The sequence below is a fragment of the Schistocerca piceifrons genome, chromosome 5 (genome assembly GCF_021461385.2).
Source record: "Schistocerca piceifrons isolate TAMUIC-IGC-003096 chromosome 5, iqSchPice1.1, whole genome shotgun sequence".
NCBI lineage: Eukaryota > Metazoa > Arthropoda > Insecta > Orthoptera > Acrididae > Schistocerca > Schistocerca piceifrons.
In genome coordinates, this window is record NC_060142.1 from 91,815,556 (window position 1) to 91,833,624 (window position 18,069).

At 38.9% G+C, this 18,069-nt stretch overlaps 1 protein-coding gene across 1 annotated transcript in view; it reads left to right on the forward strand.

Annotated features, from left to right (window-relative positions):
• The window catches only part of LOC124798758 (hemicentin-1), a 1,218,631-nt gene that overhangs the window by 1,163,978 nt on the left and 36,584 nt on the right, over positions 1-18,069 (forward strand). The window contains exon 22 of the mRNA XM_047262286.1: positions 5,776-5,915. Coding sequence (XP_047118242.1) covers positions 5,776-5,915 — 140 coding nt within the window. The remainder of the gene's footprint in view (positions 1-5,775; positions 5,916-18,069) is intronic.

Here is an 18,069-nt window from a genome sequence, read left to right on the forward strand (position 1 = left end):
CTCATGTCCTCTCTGTCCCCACTACCCACCCCAACAAAGATTGCTGCTTACCTCAGATGCAGCCACAGTCAGGCCCCAGAGAGGCCCCAGAGAGGTCAAAGGCATATGCATGTAAATTATGCTTGTGTGAATGTATGTGGTTTTTCTGTCTCTGATGATGGACTTAGCCCACTATCTGAATGTGTGTCTACTTTTTTTCATTGTGCCTGTCTGCACTCAACACCTCCTCTATGTGGTGAGTAGCAATCTATCCTTTCCATGTACTGTGTTTCTTCACAAATTAAGCAATGTTGTTGCTCATGTTTAAGTGCCTTGCTCAATGACTCAACTATATGGTGAGTGGTTATGATTACTGCTTCCATTATTGGTGTTCTACCCAGAATGTTTCAGTAACATATCATTATGTTAAAACTGTTCATTTTCTAAAGTTTGCCCTACTTGTCTGAAATGTTGATTGTAGTTTTCTTAAGATTAAAGCATCTGCAGCTTAAGCCCACCTAGTTAGCCGTGCAGTCTTAACGCACTGCTTTGCAGGCGGGTAGGCACGAATCTGCCAGCAGGTTAGTGTCTAGATCCTGTGTGCCGGCCAGTCTGTGGATGGTTTTTAAGGCGTTTTTCCATCTACCTCGGCGAATGTGGGCTGGTTCCCCTTATTTCACCTCAGTTACACTATGTCGGCTATTGCTGTGCAAACACTTTTTCCACATACACTTACACCATAATTACTCTACCGCGCAAGCATTGGGTTACACTTGTCTTGTGTGAGATGTTCCTTTTGGGGGGGGACTGCAAAATAACCCTGGGTTTGGTGTGGGGTGGCAGTGGGATGACTGGACTGCTGTAGCCTGTACCCAGCTAGTTTGAGCTACAGATTGTATTTATAGAACTGGGGACCTAGAAATGACAGACAGGCTTCATCCCTGCTGTAGCTCGCAGTGGTACACAACCCAACAACAGGCTACAGCAGTCCAGTCATCCCACTGCCACCCCACACCAAACCCAGGGTTATTTTGCAGTCCCCCCCCCCCCCCCCCCCCCAAAAGGAACATCTCACACAAGACAAGTGTAACCCAATGCTTGCGTGGTAGAGTAATTATGGTGTAAGTGTATGTGGAAAAAGTGTTTGCACAGCAATAGCCGACATAGTGTAACTGAGGTGAAATAAGGGGAACCAGCCCACATTCGTCGAGGTAGATGGAAAAACGCCTTAAAAACCATCCACAGACTGGCCGGCACACAGGATCTAGACACTAACCTGCTGGCAGATTCGTGCCTACCCGCCTGCAAAGCAGTGCATTAAGACTGCACGGCTAACTAGGTGGGCTTAAGCTGCAGATGCTTTAATCTTAAGAAAACTACAATCAACATTTCAGACAAGTAGGGCAAACTTTAGAAAATGAACAGTTTTAACATAATGATATGTTACTGAAACATTCTGGGTAGAACACCAATAATGGAAGCAGTAATCATAACCACTCACCATATAGTTGAGTCATTGGTTGTTGGGTTGTGTACCACTGCGAGCTACAGCAGGGATGAAGCCTGTCTGTCATTTCTAGGTCCCCAGTTCTATAAATACAATCTGTAGCTCAAACTAGCTGGGTACTGTCTCAATATAGACTGCTACTCACCTTAAGAATGACCTGAAAGCACAACAAAAAGACTGTTACACACTATAGCTTTCATGTGTTTTCTTTGCTAAAGAAGGCGTTGCCCAAATGCTATAACGTTTTAACAGTATTTTCGTTGTGCCTGTCTGCAACTCAACAGGTCATCTTTATGGTGAATAGCAATCTATCCTTTTCCTAATAGTTTTGATATTCCAACCTGGAGTTTCCATAGGTACTGTCTCATTCATTTCTGAATGTAAATTTCCGTAAGAATGTGGTATTTCCTTCTTCTTTGTTATAGTTTTTCCCCTGTGTTATTCTATGGCAAAATGTCATTGAGAGTTGTATTACCCTACTGAAATCACGTATTCATTACCAATATTCTTCCAAAATCCTGCAATACAAAATACTTAAATTGTTAGTTATAAGACCACAGCATTCTTCCTGAGTTATCTTATCATCTCCATCTCACCATAGCATTAATACATTGGAAGTTAAACACATGGCTGAAAATTGTATGTTGCAGCTGGCATGTAGTTGCTGTAGAGGTGTGTTAAGTATGGTTAATCATATAAATTTTTGCCTTGTTCTTGTTTATTGTCACAGTTTTTCAAAATCTGTTACATTTTGTCCAAGTTTCATGTTTTATGCCTTTTGTCCTTAATTCTATTGATTGTATATTGAGTTCCAGGAAATGAGAATGGCTCAATCTCATTTTGCACACACAGAGCAGTTACTCAGAAAAGAATTATAAAATTATAAAAAAGACACATAATCAGCAGAATTTACTTGTCAATTGCACCACAATAACTGGAAGAATTATAAAAATTGATAGTTCAGGTACATTCAGTTTCCAAGAAAGAATTATTGGATTTGAAAACATATCAATATTGGTTTTCTTGGATATTTCCTACTTCTACTTTATATATTGACCAATAGAAGAGACAATTTGTTAAAATTTTGTATCCTATGTATGTAACAGGGGCACTAAATAAGTAACGCAACACTTTTTTCTCTGAAAGCAGGTTGGTTTTATTCAGACTTCTGATACACCATGATACTCCCCACTCATTTGGCTATGAAACCCTATTTTTCAACTTAATTTCTATTCAATGTGACAACCTTATGTCACCTTACTGAGAGGGCCTTATTTGCCTACATGGTATCGCTCTACTGGTAGATGTCACAGACAATGTCTTGCTGCATCAATAAACTCCTCATCACCCACATACTGCTTCCCATGGAGTGCATCCTTCATTGGGCTAGACAGATAGAAGCCACTAGGTGAGAGGTCTGTGCTGTAGGGTGGATGAGAAAGAACAGTCCATCCAAGTTTTGTGAGCTCCTCCTGGGTGTGGAGACTTGTGTGAAGCCTTGCGTTGTCATGGAGAAGGATACGTTCATTTGCATTTTTGTGACGATGAACTTGCTGAAATTATTTCTTCAATATTATGAGGGTAGCAATACGCATCAGAGTTGATTGTTGTACATGACGGAGGGCATCAAACAGAATAACACCTTCAGATTCCCAGGAGACTGTCACCATGACTATACCAGCTGAGGGTGCAGCTTTGAAGTTTGTCTTTGGAGGGGAGGTGGTGTGGTGGCAATCCATGGATTGCTGTTTTGTTTCTGATTCGAAGTGATGAACTCACGTTTCAACACCTGTGGCTATGTTCATCAAAAATTGTTATGATCAGCCTCATAACGCACAAGTAATTCCACACAGTTGGCTCTTTAGTTGCTCTTTATAGTCGTCTGTTATGCAGTGAGGAACCCAGTGAGCACACATTTTTGAGTACACCAGCTGGTGGATGAGTGTGTCACCACTACCAACAGAGATGTCTAATTTAGCAGTGAGTTTTTGATTGTGATCCGTCAATCACCTCGAATGAGAGTGCCCACTTGTTCCAACATTGCAGGAATCTCAGTTATGTGCAGCCAGCTGGCACACAGGAGATCAAACAGGTTTAGGAACCTTGTTGTGATAATGACAGATGCCTCGCCCAATGATTCACCATGCTTTTGTTCACTACCAGGTCTCTGTAGACATTCTGCAGGTGTCTATGAATATCTGTGATGTTCTGTTTTTCCAGGAAAAAAAACTCAATGACAGCTCTCTGCTTTCAATGCACCTCCATTACAGATTCCAGTCTACTTATAACACTGACATCTATCAGAACTTCATGAAACTATAGGGGCTGCAGCTGTTACATTCCATGATGTCCCACAACAAATCCTGCATTTTTTCAGTCGAAATTGGGCAAGAAAATAAATATGTTGCATTACTTATTGAATGCCCCTCATAACTAGGCCTCCATTTGGAACTGAACGATCAAAATCTGAAAGGAATTTGCAAACAAACAACTATTTTGAAAATTTGCAACAGTTACAGCAAAAAATTGGTGCGGCATAAAGTATTGGAAAAGAATTATTATGACAATACTGAGTCAAATACAGGCGCACTCTTGTATTTTACCTAAATGTCCTTTGCGAAAGACTTACGTGAAATTCTACTACTGGAATATGAAGGTATAGGCTATTATTTGGTATCTTGCATATCACGTAATGTGAATGCTTGGTCCACAATGAGTTGTTGGCACTTGTGGAAGTTACCAACCTTGGAGCTCCAAATTGTATGGACAGTACTCTACACATTTAAATTACTCTCACCTTGGTGCACCCTATCTTTTTGCTGTCCACTACCTCTTTTCCTTATTGAGTATTCTTTCTTTTGCACTCACTTTTCTTTGTTCTTTATATCTCTTTTACTTTCAGTTCATTAACACCAGCTGTTTTATCCTTTCTCTTGAAAGGGCTTTAAGTCAGTCTTCAGTAATTTCACTTTCTTTACCAAATTTATTTTTTGAATTATCATAGTCAGAAATCCAATTCTCATGATAATTCTTTCATACCCCCTTACCATACAATTATACCATTGCATTTCTGTAGATCTTTTTTCTTTTCTTTTAGGCACAAATGCCTACGTTTCATAGGTATTTAGCTACAGTCACTACTTAAGTTTCTTCTTATAAATTCCTAGGAGATGCAAGGACTGAATAATGACAGGGAAGTTTCAAAAGAATGAACCATTCATCAAGAATAAATTTGAAGTTCAGATAGTGCATAAATAAATTTGATTTACAACAGTCTGCCAATTGTTAATATAATTGCTTAGCTTTTGCATATACAGAATATCTTGGAATAAATATCTAGAAGAATGACTTGCAATTTGTTCCCTTAAGGCACTACACATGGTGTGTGTGAATTGTAATTTCTGAGGTTGGATCAGTTTGCCATCTGCCCCAATTTTAAAGGCATTTCCCACCAGCTGAAATGGAGTGCGGTGCTATCGTGTTCATTGTGTAGGTGTTCAAATTAAGACTGATATTATCAAAGTAATTTACTCATAGATATAATTAAGCTATTAATGTTCTATGAAAATCAAGCAGTGAATAAATTTGTAATCTTCAGTAGATTATTTGAAAAAGGTGAGGACATTCATCTTTTTGTGATTTGTTATATATTTCAAATGTGTCCTATGTACTAACTTAGAAAATATATTCAAATCCAATAATTTTTGTGTGCCTCTGATTAGTGTCATTCTTCATGTACTAAGACTCCATCTGTAGGTTGTAGGAAGATTAGGTTTTCTTCCTTTTTTTTAATTTGTGATATTACTAGATTCTAAATTTCAGACTCAGCCATAATTTTCTTCTCTTTGTGTTACCTAAGTAAACACAAATCATTCATTACATTCCTGAAATTCTTGTAATTTGTTTGGAGATGGACTATTCCTCCCTCATTGTGTTTATCTGTACCTGAAGAACTGTAGGGAACGTAATGGCTTCTTTCCTTTTGAGTGTCATGGTCATGATTCTCCCATCTGTCTATTTGTGCTTTCATACCTATTAATGTTCTTGAAGCTGGTACTATTACTGTTACTTGTCCACTGCAGCAAATCTGGAGATATATTTCAACATCTTTCCCAGTCTTTAACTTTCTGGAAAGTGAAATTATCAGTCATATTCACTTATCTTTTACAAAGCATGTTTATTTCATTACAGTTGTCGATTATTCTAGACTAAATTATAAGTGTCTGCTGCATATATTAAATTATTCAGCATTTTTACACTATATACAGATGCATAACATATTTTTTTAGGCCCAAATCCATCAGCTACCAAAGATAAATCAAAGCCTGACTTGACCTCATCTTTAGGTGATGGCCTTCTTCAGCCAGATGGGGACAAGGCATTTTATGAAAATCTGCCATTTCATGGTATGCAGTCAGCACCAAACAAGGTAAATAAGCAAATATTTTCAATTTTGTAACATTACTCAGTAAATAAACTAAAACTTTTCATTTTTGCTACATGATGAAAATTACCTCATGTGACCACAGAATTCATCAAACATGAACTTTGTTTTTAATGCTGTGTTGCTGCTTTTTTTCATATGTAGCTATTGGTATATCTCACTATATATATCATAACCTGATTTACTAAAAGTAAATACTACATAAATACTGAATACTTTGGCTAGTATGCTACATCGTTATGCATAGTATTGCTCCTACTGCTGTTCTTTCACGCTGGTTGAACTTTTTATTTCAATGACTACAAAACTAGTAAATATTTATCTGGTGTGCAATTGATATTTTAAGATGCAAAACTTTGTTCATGATAATGGGCCGCTTCATTCAAAAATTGCTGCAGGAAAGCATTTAACATTACATAAACATTTGGCCCAAAAAGCTTCTGCATGCAATTAACACAGTTTGAAAATGCTTAGCAAAGCCATATATTTGATGTTACTGGCGAAACACCTGCTTAGAAATATTTAAGAGTTAGAAATTACAATAATGACTGCAAAACATTAGTTGTTCTTTAAATTTAAGAAAAAACCGAAAGTTACTAGCATCTGCCAGCTCTACCATAGCTTCAGCAGACAATTCATGCACTAAAAGTTTCAAATCTCACAAAATATTAACTGTTGAAAATGTTACAAACTGCAAGTGAAAGATGTCAGTAAGTTCGATTTATATTGATCCTGCAGAATGGACATTGTCAAAATTTTCAGGACCTGCAAATAAAAATAAAAAAATATACATCACTAAGGTTTGGATCATCAATGTCAACACAAGCTAACTGAGTTCTGCATAGCAACAGGGAAAACAATGAAACACCTGCATATAAAGAATTCATTGTCAACCACATTTATGCATCATAACTATCCTTTATGAGTAGATTTTTTTGTAGGCACACATTCTGGGACTAAATTCGTGGTGTGGTTCAAAGTAGTTTCACTTTCAGTATCTCACACATTCCCATCAGGTTAGTGACTCACCATAGATTTGCAACTGGTCATTGCCTGCATGGTCTTTGCTGCTGCCAATGTCCTATGCACCCTGTTCAGAAATGTAGACTATCACTAGTGAAGAAGCTATGCAAACTGTTTAACATCTTGCCATATGTTGATAACTATTATTTATAGTAATTCCTAATTAGGATTGGAAAATATATTCTACCAAACTGTTTTGTGATTTTAGTGTCACAGTCACTGAGACACCAAACTTTTAAGGGTGGATAAGTAATTTCACTTCCATTTGGGGGAAATGCTATTGCCCATGCTACAACTTGGCTCCTAATGTGATAAGGCAACAATGATTTTACTTCAAGGCTATTTTGATACAGCTGCCCACATGATAACAAGTCAGTTTCATACCGTCTTTTGCTGTTGCTGTAACATTGTTCCCACAGAATTTTGCAGGTCAACAGAAAGAGTAGAAGCTATTTTGTTGGTAACACTTTGCACCACTACACCGTTTAAATAATGGGAAGTCAGTGAGGTAGGTCAGGGTTGCACTACATAGAGAACACAGCTACTTGGCTATAGCAGGGTACATATGGAGTGCATATAAGGTTTTTTTAGGCTAAGCTGTTGTTCGACGTCCTGTGATGAACATTCACCAGTCAGTACACACAGAGTGGATATTTTAAATGTTAAGATTTTAACAGTAAATTGCCAAAGCATTTGAGACAAAGTCGCTGAATTTATTGCTGTCCTGTAAAGCTGCCCAGTTCAAATTATACTTATAACTGGCAGTTGGATGAAACCTGAAGTAGAAAGCTTCAAAATATTTAAAGAGACATGAAACATTTATTGACAAGAGAAGTAAGACATCAAGAGGGGGGGGGGGGGGGGGGTGAGTGTTCATTGCAGTCTATAAACATATTGCATCAACTGAAGTTGAAATTGAGTTTGGCTGCATGGCATGAAAAACTACTCTAAGTAATTTCAAATTAATCAATGTATGTTTCTACTATCAACCCAATTCCACTGTAATTGTTGGAGAATCATCCAGAGAAAGCCTTTGTTCAGTAGTGTGGATGTATCCTGATCATGAGGTATTAGCTACTGAGTATAGACTGGAAAGTCTGTGTACCTGTTGCAGGTGGTACAGGTCATCCAAAGAAGTCCTGCATATTCTCTCTGAAAATCATCTTGGCCATCTAGTGCAACAACTCACATGTAATGGAAATATTTTAAGCCTTGTAGCTATAAATATGCCAACTTGATTGACACTGTCAGCAATGAGACAGTCACATTGATACATAGCCATGATAGTTACTAAAGTTAATAAATCCAACAAGAAGGCTAAAGAAAGTTTTATGCTGGAAAGAGCAGATAAGTAATTGTGAGCCTCCTTCTTGGACAATGAATGGATGTCATTTAGTTCCAGTATGATGGACATAGGGGAATTATGGGCAAAGTATAAACATGATTGTAAATCATGTTCTGGGAGGTGTGTGCCAAGTAAGTGGTTTAAGGATGGAAAACACCTACCGCAGTTTGATAACAAAATTCAGGAAATGGGAAAACAGAGATTGTTGCACTCTCAATTTAAAAAAATGCTGAAATGGCAACTGGAAAAATTCAGTAGAAATTGATGTGCCCATAAAAAGATCAGTGCATGAAGCATTCAACAACTACTATAGTCATATGCTAACAAAAGATCATGATGAGAATCCTAGAAAATTCTGGTCCTATGGAAACTCACTAATTGGGTAAAAGGCTTCGATTCAGCCACTTGTAGACCAGTGTGGTGTGCCAACAGAAGACAGCAAAAGTAAATCTGAAGTTTTAAATCTCATGTTTAAAAAATGATTCACCCCGGAGGACCATAAAGACATACCATCATTTGACAACTGCACAAACTCCTGTATGCAAGATATATGAATAGGCATCCCTGATGTTGAAAAACAAATGAAACAAATAAGTTGCTAGGTCCAGATGGAGTGTCAATTCAGGATTACAGAGAGTACTTCTTGGCATTGGCGTCATAACCATGGATGAAGGGCAACAGGTAGGTGCCATATTCTAGATTTTTGGAAAGTGTTTGCCACAGTACCATATTGCAGACTATTAACAAAGGTCTGAATAAATGGGGTAGATTCCCAAATGTGTGAGTGGATTGATGACATTTTAAGTACTACATTGTCTTGGATGGTGAGTGTTCATTGGAGACATAGGTATCATTAGGAGAGCCCCATTTAAGTGTAATAGGACCACTCTTTTTCTTTCGTGGATAGGGTGAGCAGCAATCTGTGATAGTTTACTGATGATGTTGAAGCATATGTGAAAGTGTTGTCTTTGAGTGATTGTAAGAGTATACACAATGATTTGGATAGAATTTCTATTTAGTGTGATGAGTGGAAACTTACTCTAAATATGGAAAAATGATAGTTAATGGTGAATAGTAGGAAAAACAATCCCATTGTGTTCAAATATATTGGTATGCTGCTTCACACTGTGATGTCTATTAAATATCTAGGTGTAGGATTGCTAAGAGAATGAAATAGAATGAGCAGATTGGTTGTAGGGAAGGGGAGTGGTCAACTTTGGTTTATTGGCAGAAATATGGCAAGTATAGTTCATATGTAAGGGAGATTGCATACAGAACACTTGTGCAACCCATTCTTGAGTACTGCTTGAGTGTTTCGGATCCCTACCAGGTTGAGTTAAGGGAAGACATCAAATCAGTTCAGAGACATACTGCTAGGTTTGTTACCAGTCAGTGCAGCCTCCACACAAGTATTACGGAAATGCTCCGTGAACTCAAACAGGAATCCCTGGAGGAAAGAAGACTTTTTTCATGAAACATTGTTGAGAAAGTCCAGAGAACCAGCATTTTTAACATATTGCAGAACGATGCAACTGCCACCAATATGTAATTCACATAAGGATTGTGATGATGAGGTTAGAGAAGTTGAGGCGCATACAGAAGCATATGGACCATTGTTTTTTGCTTCCTAATTTGGGCAGGAAAGGGAATGACTGACAGTGGTACAGAGAATCCTTCACCATACATTACATGATGGCTTGTGAACTATGTATTTCATCCATGGCACCCTTACCCTATCGAACTCCATCCCATTTGGGTAATTTTTTTCCTTAGAGTGTAAAACTCTCCATTCACATATAAATTAGCTTTATCTGTATATAGTGTGTCTGCATCCATCTACACACACATTTCACAAAGCACTGTGATGTACATGGCAGAGAAAATGTAGTTTTTGTACAGTTTGTGTTTCACCCATTATGCAAACTTAATATAATGATCTGGATCATCCTTGGTGAGATGCTGTAACATTTGTATTTTCTAAGTCTACCATTTATGTGTAGTCAAAATTTTCATTATTTGTGCTCTGCTGGCTCCCATTTACTGCAAGATACAGCAAGTACTGCAGTCTACTTTACTGCACAATGGCAGAACAGCAGTTGTTGCTTCATCTGTAGCCATTTTCGACCATCCAGCATTTGGTGTATCTGCAGCAGATCGAGTTTCACAGAAATTCACAAGATGTTTCACCACTGCATTTTGGATAACAAGTGATACTTCTGGGTCATACTGGTTGGAACCTCTGCAGTAATATGGCTGCTCCTGTCTTCTAATGTCAGGATGATCTCAATGCATTTTGTCACTGTTAACCTCTATCAGGGAATGAATAAAGCTGGGCTCAAATGAAAGACCCTATTGTTTTTCTTGTGTAATGCTCTATCTGTTTAATATATTACATGACCTCTATTCCATATGAAAATTATGAGTTGCTTTCAAGATGATGGCATTCAAAATGGCAGCTGTGTTGGTAACATAGCCCTGCATGTCTTACTCCTCTCCCATCTCATATGACTTGACTTTTAATTTCTATTTATCCACTTGTTTTTGTTTTAGGAGAGTGATTCCACATGTGTGGACAACCCTGTGCATGTTATGTTGGCAGAGTTGGGAAACTGCAAAATCTGGTCCCAGCTGATAGCATCTTCCTGTTGAAAAGCTTTTTAGAGCCTGCAGAGCTTAACACATCCACATTAAAGATGGATCACTATGTTCTGTAGTTTCTTTCCGTATTTCATATTGAAGAGTCATAGAAGTTAACAATGCACACCAGCACACCTCTCCTTGCTGGCTAAATTATCATGAAGATAGTTGGGATTTGACATATCCACCACGGGGTGCATTAGTGAGTTTGTTCACAGAAGTAGGTACGTGGTCTAATGTGATCTTAGATTGCATCAGAGAACTACTGAAAACTGTTATGAAGTGTCATGGTTAACCCAGACACTGTTCACAGTGGATGTTAAACACAAGCCTCATTGTACATTGGTGAAAACACAACAGCAAAGTCCTCACACTTGGAGATATTAAGTTTTCTAGTACAAACTGTGTTATACCACAACTGTAAATCTACATTCTCTTGCTATAAGTCTTTTAATCTGACTTTGGTTGATTTAAATAATCATTTGAGATATACTTGTCTTTTCAGTAACCACCTCACAATAAGCAACTCATGATTTATTATTATAGTTTTTTTTTCATTTCTTGAATGAGCAGTGAAAGGGACTGTTTCACAAAACAGTGTGAAAATATTTTAGTAGGCAACTGAGATTGAAATATTGCAGAGACAGGGCAATAAAATGTGCAACAGAAGATGTAAGATTAGAAACTGAGAGTTTGTGAGATAATTATGAATTAAAAAGTGGTTTAATATGTGTGTACATAAAAGAATGAATTAGTTAACAGTTGTCATTGGACCTAATGGAAGTGTCAAATTATATCTATTCAAAATTTTACTGTTCTTATATAAGTTTCATAGGATAAAACCATTTTATTTTTCTATATTTCTAAGATAGTTAAGAAACGTTGAGAAAATATATCCATTTTTTTACAAGTTCACCATGCCTAATTCACTATTCTTTGTCACACAGTAATTGAAACTGCTGGATGGAACATGAGTAATGGAATGAGGAAAAGACAACCACTCACCACACAGAGGAGGTAGTGCACAAAAGATAGGCACATAAAATTGAACAAAAGTATGCACAGAGAGAAAATAGAGAAATATATTTTCTCAAGACTGCAGCCATGTGCTATGTCAGTCTGCAGCACCAGGAGAACGTTACCATCTGTTTGGGTGTACACATGCACTCACATGTATGTGTACACACATGCTCTAAGCAAGACAAAAGCTTGAAAGCTGAGCTATATTTTTTAGCTTCTTGTTTATGGAGTTCTCTACTGTTCAGTGCCTCTACTTTGTAGTGAGTGGTTCCTTTACTCATTATATCATTGCTATTACATTTGTATACATAATTACAACCCACAGTTCATTGGAAAGTGGGGTTATCTTGTAATTCTTCATATCGTTACCATGCACATTACTGATATTAATTAAATTAGAGGGTAATATTTATTTAAAGCTTTCCCTCTTTTAGGATGGTTGTTACACATCTCTACTTGTTTCTGAGACAGCTGTTTAAGTGAATCCATTTTTTATCTGTAAATGCAGTAAGTTAATCATTACTGATATAGTTTTCATTGACCAGCATGTGTAGAATGTAAAATCTTTAAAAAGCATGAAACTTCATGAGGAGATTGTATAAATGTGTCTCTCATGATTGTGTTTGCGTGGACAATTCATACCACTCATACTTTGAATCAGTGTTCCTTTGCTGTGGTCTTGTCAGTTTTGTGTTTGAAAAATAGCAGTTACAGAAAACATTCAGTTGATGACAGTTAAATGCAGTTCCATCTCTTCCACCATTTAAGAATTTATCAATAGATATTAACCTTTCAAGTCAATAGTTTCTTTCTCATGCTTAGCATTGTGGTGATAGCTTACATTGCCAAGTGGTACAGGAATGCAGTGTTTTATTAAGACTGCTCTAGCTTAGGAATTTTTTGTTGAAAATTAGCATAATTTTCAGGAACTGTTAATAATAGGCTTACATTTAAAACATACATCATTACTTAAAATTAACTTTCAGGTAGTATACTTTGAAGCCATCTTCGAAATTAACTGATACATGACAACCTCTTCCTGTGAGTTTCCAGCCGTTTTGTTGTGAGACACCGCCTGAAATTTATATGTGCATCCTCCTTGGTCTTTGCAGTGGATTGATAAACAATAAATTAACTATGCACTGAAATATTCAGTGGCACTCTAAATATTTTCACATACCAGTTTAACACCTTTTTTCTGTCTATGAGGACAGATTTCTTCCAACTTGCTCTCTTCCCAACAAACAGCTTAATGAAGCATCAGCACAGGTTACTCTACACTTAATTGTAGTGTTGCCCATCATCAACACATGGCAGACCAAGACAACATTACCTCCAAGATTTCAACTGTTGAATACGTTGTCAGGATACCACCAGTGCAAACTGATATGGCACATGAATAGGTACTTATGTTCCTGGACGTCCATTTATAGTATTATTTTCAGAGCTCATTTCATGGTTTCAGAACTTATAGGCCATATTTTGTTCTTTACAGCCATAGGTAGATAAAATTTTTATTACCATTGTTTTCATTCTCATTTACTTGAGTGTTTCACAATGTCCATAAGCCTCACAGGGACTCATTTCTGGGAATACATGACTTACCTGCAGTATATTACTGCAGTGTTCTCAGCGTTTGTCACTCAGTGGTACACAAGTTTTGCAATTTATATCTGTTAAGAGGAGAATGTGCTTGAGAAAACAGTAAAATTGCAAGGAGACAGTATGACCGTCTAGAGCTTACCTTCAGGAGACATAATTCCTGTACTGTCAGTAGACACAAGCTATGTTGTCCTTTATCAAGTGGCATCATGTGGATACCCCAGCCATTGTTAGTGTCTGTACCTTGGAGCAATGAGTTCTCATTCAAGTAAATCCTCATGAGATTGAGTGCATCCTTTCCCAGGACTCTCGCGTAGAAAATTCTTGGCTGTACTGGGAATCAGACACATTGATTGATTCCTGTCTTTGGAAACTGCAAGTTCCTTCCTCCAAGAGGAAAGAGGCATACATTTGGGAAGGAGTGGCAGGTCACTCTGATCCCAGGTTGAGAGGGACCTAACAGTTGCAGAGACAATGGGAAATCAAGATGAAAAAAGGCCAGTTAAAGTGTAGAAGGTCAAATATAGAACCTTGGTAAGTTCAATGCCAATGTCAGTCCAAAGATGATAGAAGCACGGACTAGGAAATAAAGATGGAGTGAGAGAAAGAGAATGAGAAAATATTGAGTAGTGCAATTCAGATCTAAGAAGAAAGCAGAAAAAGGACTGGCAAAAAAAACCAAAAAGAGTGAAATACAAGGAATAAGATGGAAATAAAAAGTTTAATAAAAAAACCAAAAGAATGAAAAGAGAAAAAAGAAAAAGGAGGAAGCAGGAAAGAATAAGGAAGACAGTAAAAAGTTGAACAAATAAGGGAATAATATCAAATAAAAAGTGTATTAGTGAATGAAAATATGTTATTGGATCAGGATGGGAGGAGGGGTTGTGTGTCAACTGAGCTTAAGCTCATGAGGGTGGTGGAGTACAAGTTTATGTTAGAATGTAAGTTCAAATCTCTGGAGTTAAGGAAAAGTAGTGCTGGGTGGTACGATCCAAGTGCCCCATGTGCATAACAGACCATGTCCCTTTAGTCATGTTCAGCATTTGGGTACTGGATTCCTAAGGTGGACTATTGTTCTTCTTTCATTCATGTACTCAAAAATGGAAATTCCCAGAATGAGCGATACAGAAAATAAGGGAAAGGCAACTGTTTGCTTATGGCAGATGATGCATGGAGCACAGTAACACATAACAGAAAACAGCATTTGCACTGGCTTCCGAGTACTAGCTCTTTTTCCAGCTGTAGTACACACGTCCATAGCCATGTCAAGATAAGTTATTGATACTATATTACTGAAAGCAGTTACATGAACTGACTGAGGTGAAGAGAAGCCAGGAAAGGACACAAGGAGTTGGTAGTGGGAAAGAGGCAGGTGTTTGGACAGATGACATCACAGTCCCACAACCAGATGAAAAAAGTGCAGGGGGAACAAAAAGAGATGAGGGAGAAGGAGAAGGGGGCAAACTGAGGGAGAGGGGAAAAGGACAGGAAGGTGAAGATATAGAGTGAGGGAGAAGGGAGAGGGGTTTTAAATGAGGAAGAGACAGGGATAGATAGATTGCCCCCAGAAGAAGGGGGAGGAGGAGAGTGGTAGGAAAGGCAGTGCATCATCTGGTTCAAGAAGGAGTGATAGAGAGAAGGGAAAAGGCAAGGTGAGGTAGTGGGGAGAGGATAGTGGAGGTTTAGGTCAGGGGGATTGCAAACACACAGGATTTGTTGCAGAGGCAATGCTTGTGTGTGTAGTTCAGAGAATCTTATGCAGAAAGGGTGACTCCAAATGGCCCTCAGGGTGAAACATCAGTTGAAGTCACTTGTGTTGTGGTGTGCCTCACATTTGGTGACAGATGGTCAAGTTGTCGGTTTGCCACAGTTTGTTGGTGGCAATTCATGGTAGTCAACAGTTGATTACTTGTCATGCCCACATAGAATGCTGTACAGTAAATGCAGTATAGCTGATATATAACATGGCTGCTTTCACATGTGGCCCTTCTTCCTCTTATTAGGTAGGAAATACCTGTGACTGGACTGTGGTAGGAAATGGTGGGTAGGTGTATGCAAAGACCTTGCATCTGGGCCACAAGAGGGAACAATCCATGGGGTGCAAGATACTGACTAGGATTGGACTAGAATGGACAAGGTTTTGTGGTTAAGAGAACACCACTTAGGGGGATGTTGGTAGGAGTTTGGATAGGCTACTCCTCATCTCAGGGTACAATGTGAGGTAGTCGAAGTCCTCGTGGTGGATGTAGTTGAGTTTTTCAAGGTCAGGGTGCTACTGGCTGATCAGAGGAGTGCTGATCAGTGGCTGGTTAACAGGTTTAGTGTTGTTAGAGGAGCAGATGGCATGGGAGACTTGTTTATGGATGAGCTAAATAGGATATTGTCTGTCAGTAAAAGCTCTGGTAAGGTTATCGGTGTATTTCGACAACTCCTGCTTTCCACTACAGATGCAGCAGCCACAGATAGTGAGGTTGTAAGGAAGAGACTTTTTGACCTGGAATTGGTGACAGTGGTCAAATAGAGACACTGTTGATGATAGGTGCACTTGATGTGGACAGATGTATTTATGGAGACATGTGAGAGGTGGAAATCAACTTCTAGAATGGTAGCTTGATGATTTGAGAAGGATCAGGTGAAGTGGATTTGGGAATAGGTGATGTGGTTCTAGAGGAAAAATCAAAGATTGTGCTTGCCATGATTTAAGATCATGAAAATGTCATCAGTGAATCTGAATGAGGTAAGAGATTTTAGTTGTTGGCTGAATTGGAAGAATTCCTCCAAGGCCCATAAATAAGTTGGCATGGGATGGTGCAGCATGAGTACCCATGGCAGTGCTGCAGATTTGTTTGTAGATTTGGCCTTTGAAAGTGAAGTAATTATCGGCCAGGACGTGGTTGACCAGGAGGGTTAGGAAAGAGGAGATGGGTTTGGTATCATAACGACACTGGGAAAACTAATGTTCCATTGCTGCAACGCCCTAGGCATGGAGAATGTTACTGTATAAGGACATCACATCCAATGTGACCAGCTAGGAGTATGGTGGTAATGGGACAGGAATTGTTGAGATGCAATGAAGGAAGTGAGCAATGTCTTGAATGTAGGATGTGAGGCTACAGACATTAGTTTGCTGGTTTTAGGCAACCATTAGGGAGACCTTTGGGGCTGAGTTTGTGGAGTAGGTAAAAGGTAGGAGTAAGTGGGGTTGCTGCTGTGTGGAGGGAGATGGATTCTGGTGTCAAGTTTTGGAATGGACATAAGGCCGTGAGAAGCTGCTTGAGGCCGTGCTGGACTTCTGGTATAGACTCATGGTCGTAAGGTTTGTATGCTGCATCTGCTGTAGAAAGCAGGAGTTGTCAAAATATGCTGTTAAACTTACCATAACCTTTATTAACAGACAGTATCCTATCCAGCTCATCCATAAACGAGACTCCCATGCCATCTGCTCCTCTGAAAACAGTAAATGTGTTAACCAGACACTAACCAGCAATCCTCTGATCACCCAGTATCACCCTGAAAAACTCAATTATACCCCCAACAAGGCTTCAGTTACCCAAAGTCGTGCCCACTATCAATCACCCTGGCCTAAACATCCACTAACCTGTTCCCAGTGCCTCACCTCACCATTTCCTTTCTCTCTGTGTCTATACCACTCCTTCTCTGTGCACATCATGCACTGCCTTCTCTCACCACTCTTCCCCCCCCCCCCCCCTCCCTCTTATGCAGGCATTCTCCCTCTCCCCCTCCACCCCTCTCCATCTGCCTGGTAGCTTTAGTTCTGAGAGGATGAAGAGACTGTGTAGGAGATTTGTTTGAGGACAAGTTGTGTGGAGTAGTTGCTGGAGAGGGAAGCCTGGTAGAGGTCATTGGTATATTGTTGAGGAAATGAGTGTCGGAAAAGATCCATTAGCCATGGATACCTAGGCTACAGTGGGGGGGGGGGGGGGGGGATATGGTGTGTGGAAGAGGTGGCAGATGTCAAAATTGAGGTATTGTGACTTACTGGTTGGTATTATATGGGCAGAGGTTCGAATGTAAGCTTACTGGGGTGCTTCGGAGTTTGTTAGAAATTATAGCTGTAGTTGTGAGAGGATTAGATGAAGAGACTATGGAGGAGATTTCATTGTAGACAAAATGTGTGGAGTAGTTGCTGGAGAGGAAAGCATAGTAAAGGTCATTGGTATAGTTATTGAGAAACTAAGTGTTGGAGCAGATCCATTTGCCATGGGTGCCTAGGCTACAGTGAAGGAAACATTTGATGTGTGGAAGATGTGGCAGCTGTCAAAATTGAGGTACTCTTATTTACTGGTTGGTTTTATATGGGCAGAGGTTCAAATGTGAGCTTCAGTGTGGGATGGAGGTCAGTGTGAATGTAGCTTGTCTTAGATTTGGAAAAGGACCAGATGAATTTGAGTTGGGTTAAGGAGGTATGCTGTTACAGGAACTATAAATTTTTTTCATTCCCATGATTACAGTCTATAAAAATTATTGATAAATCCCAGATAAGATTTGGAG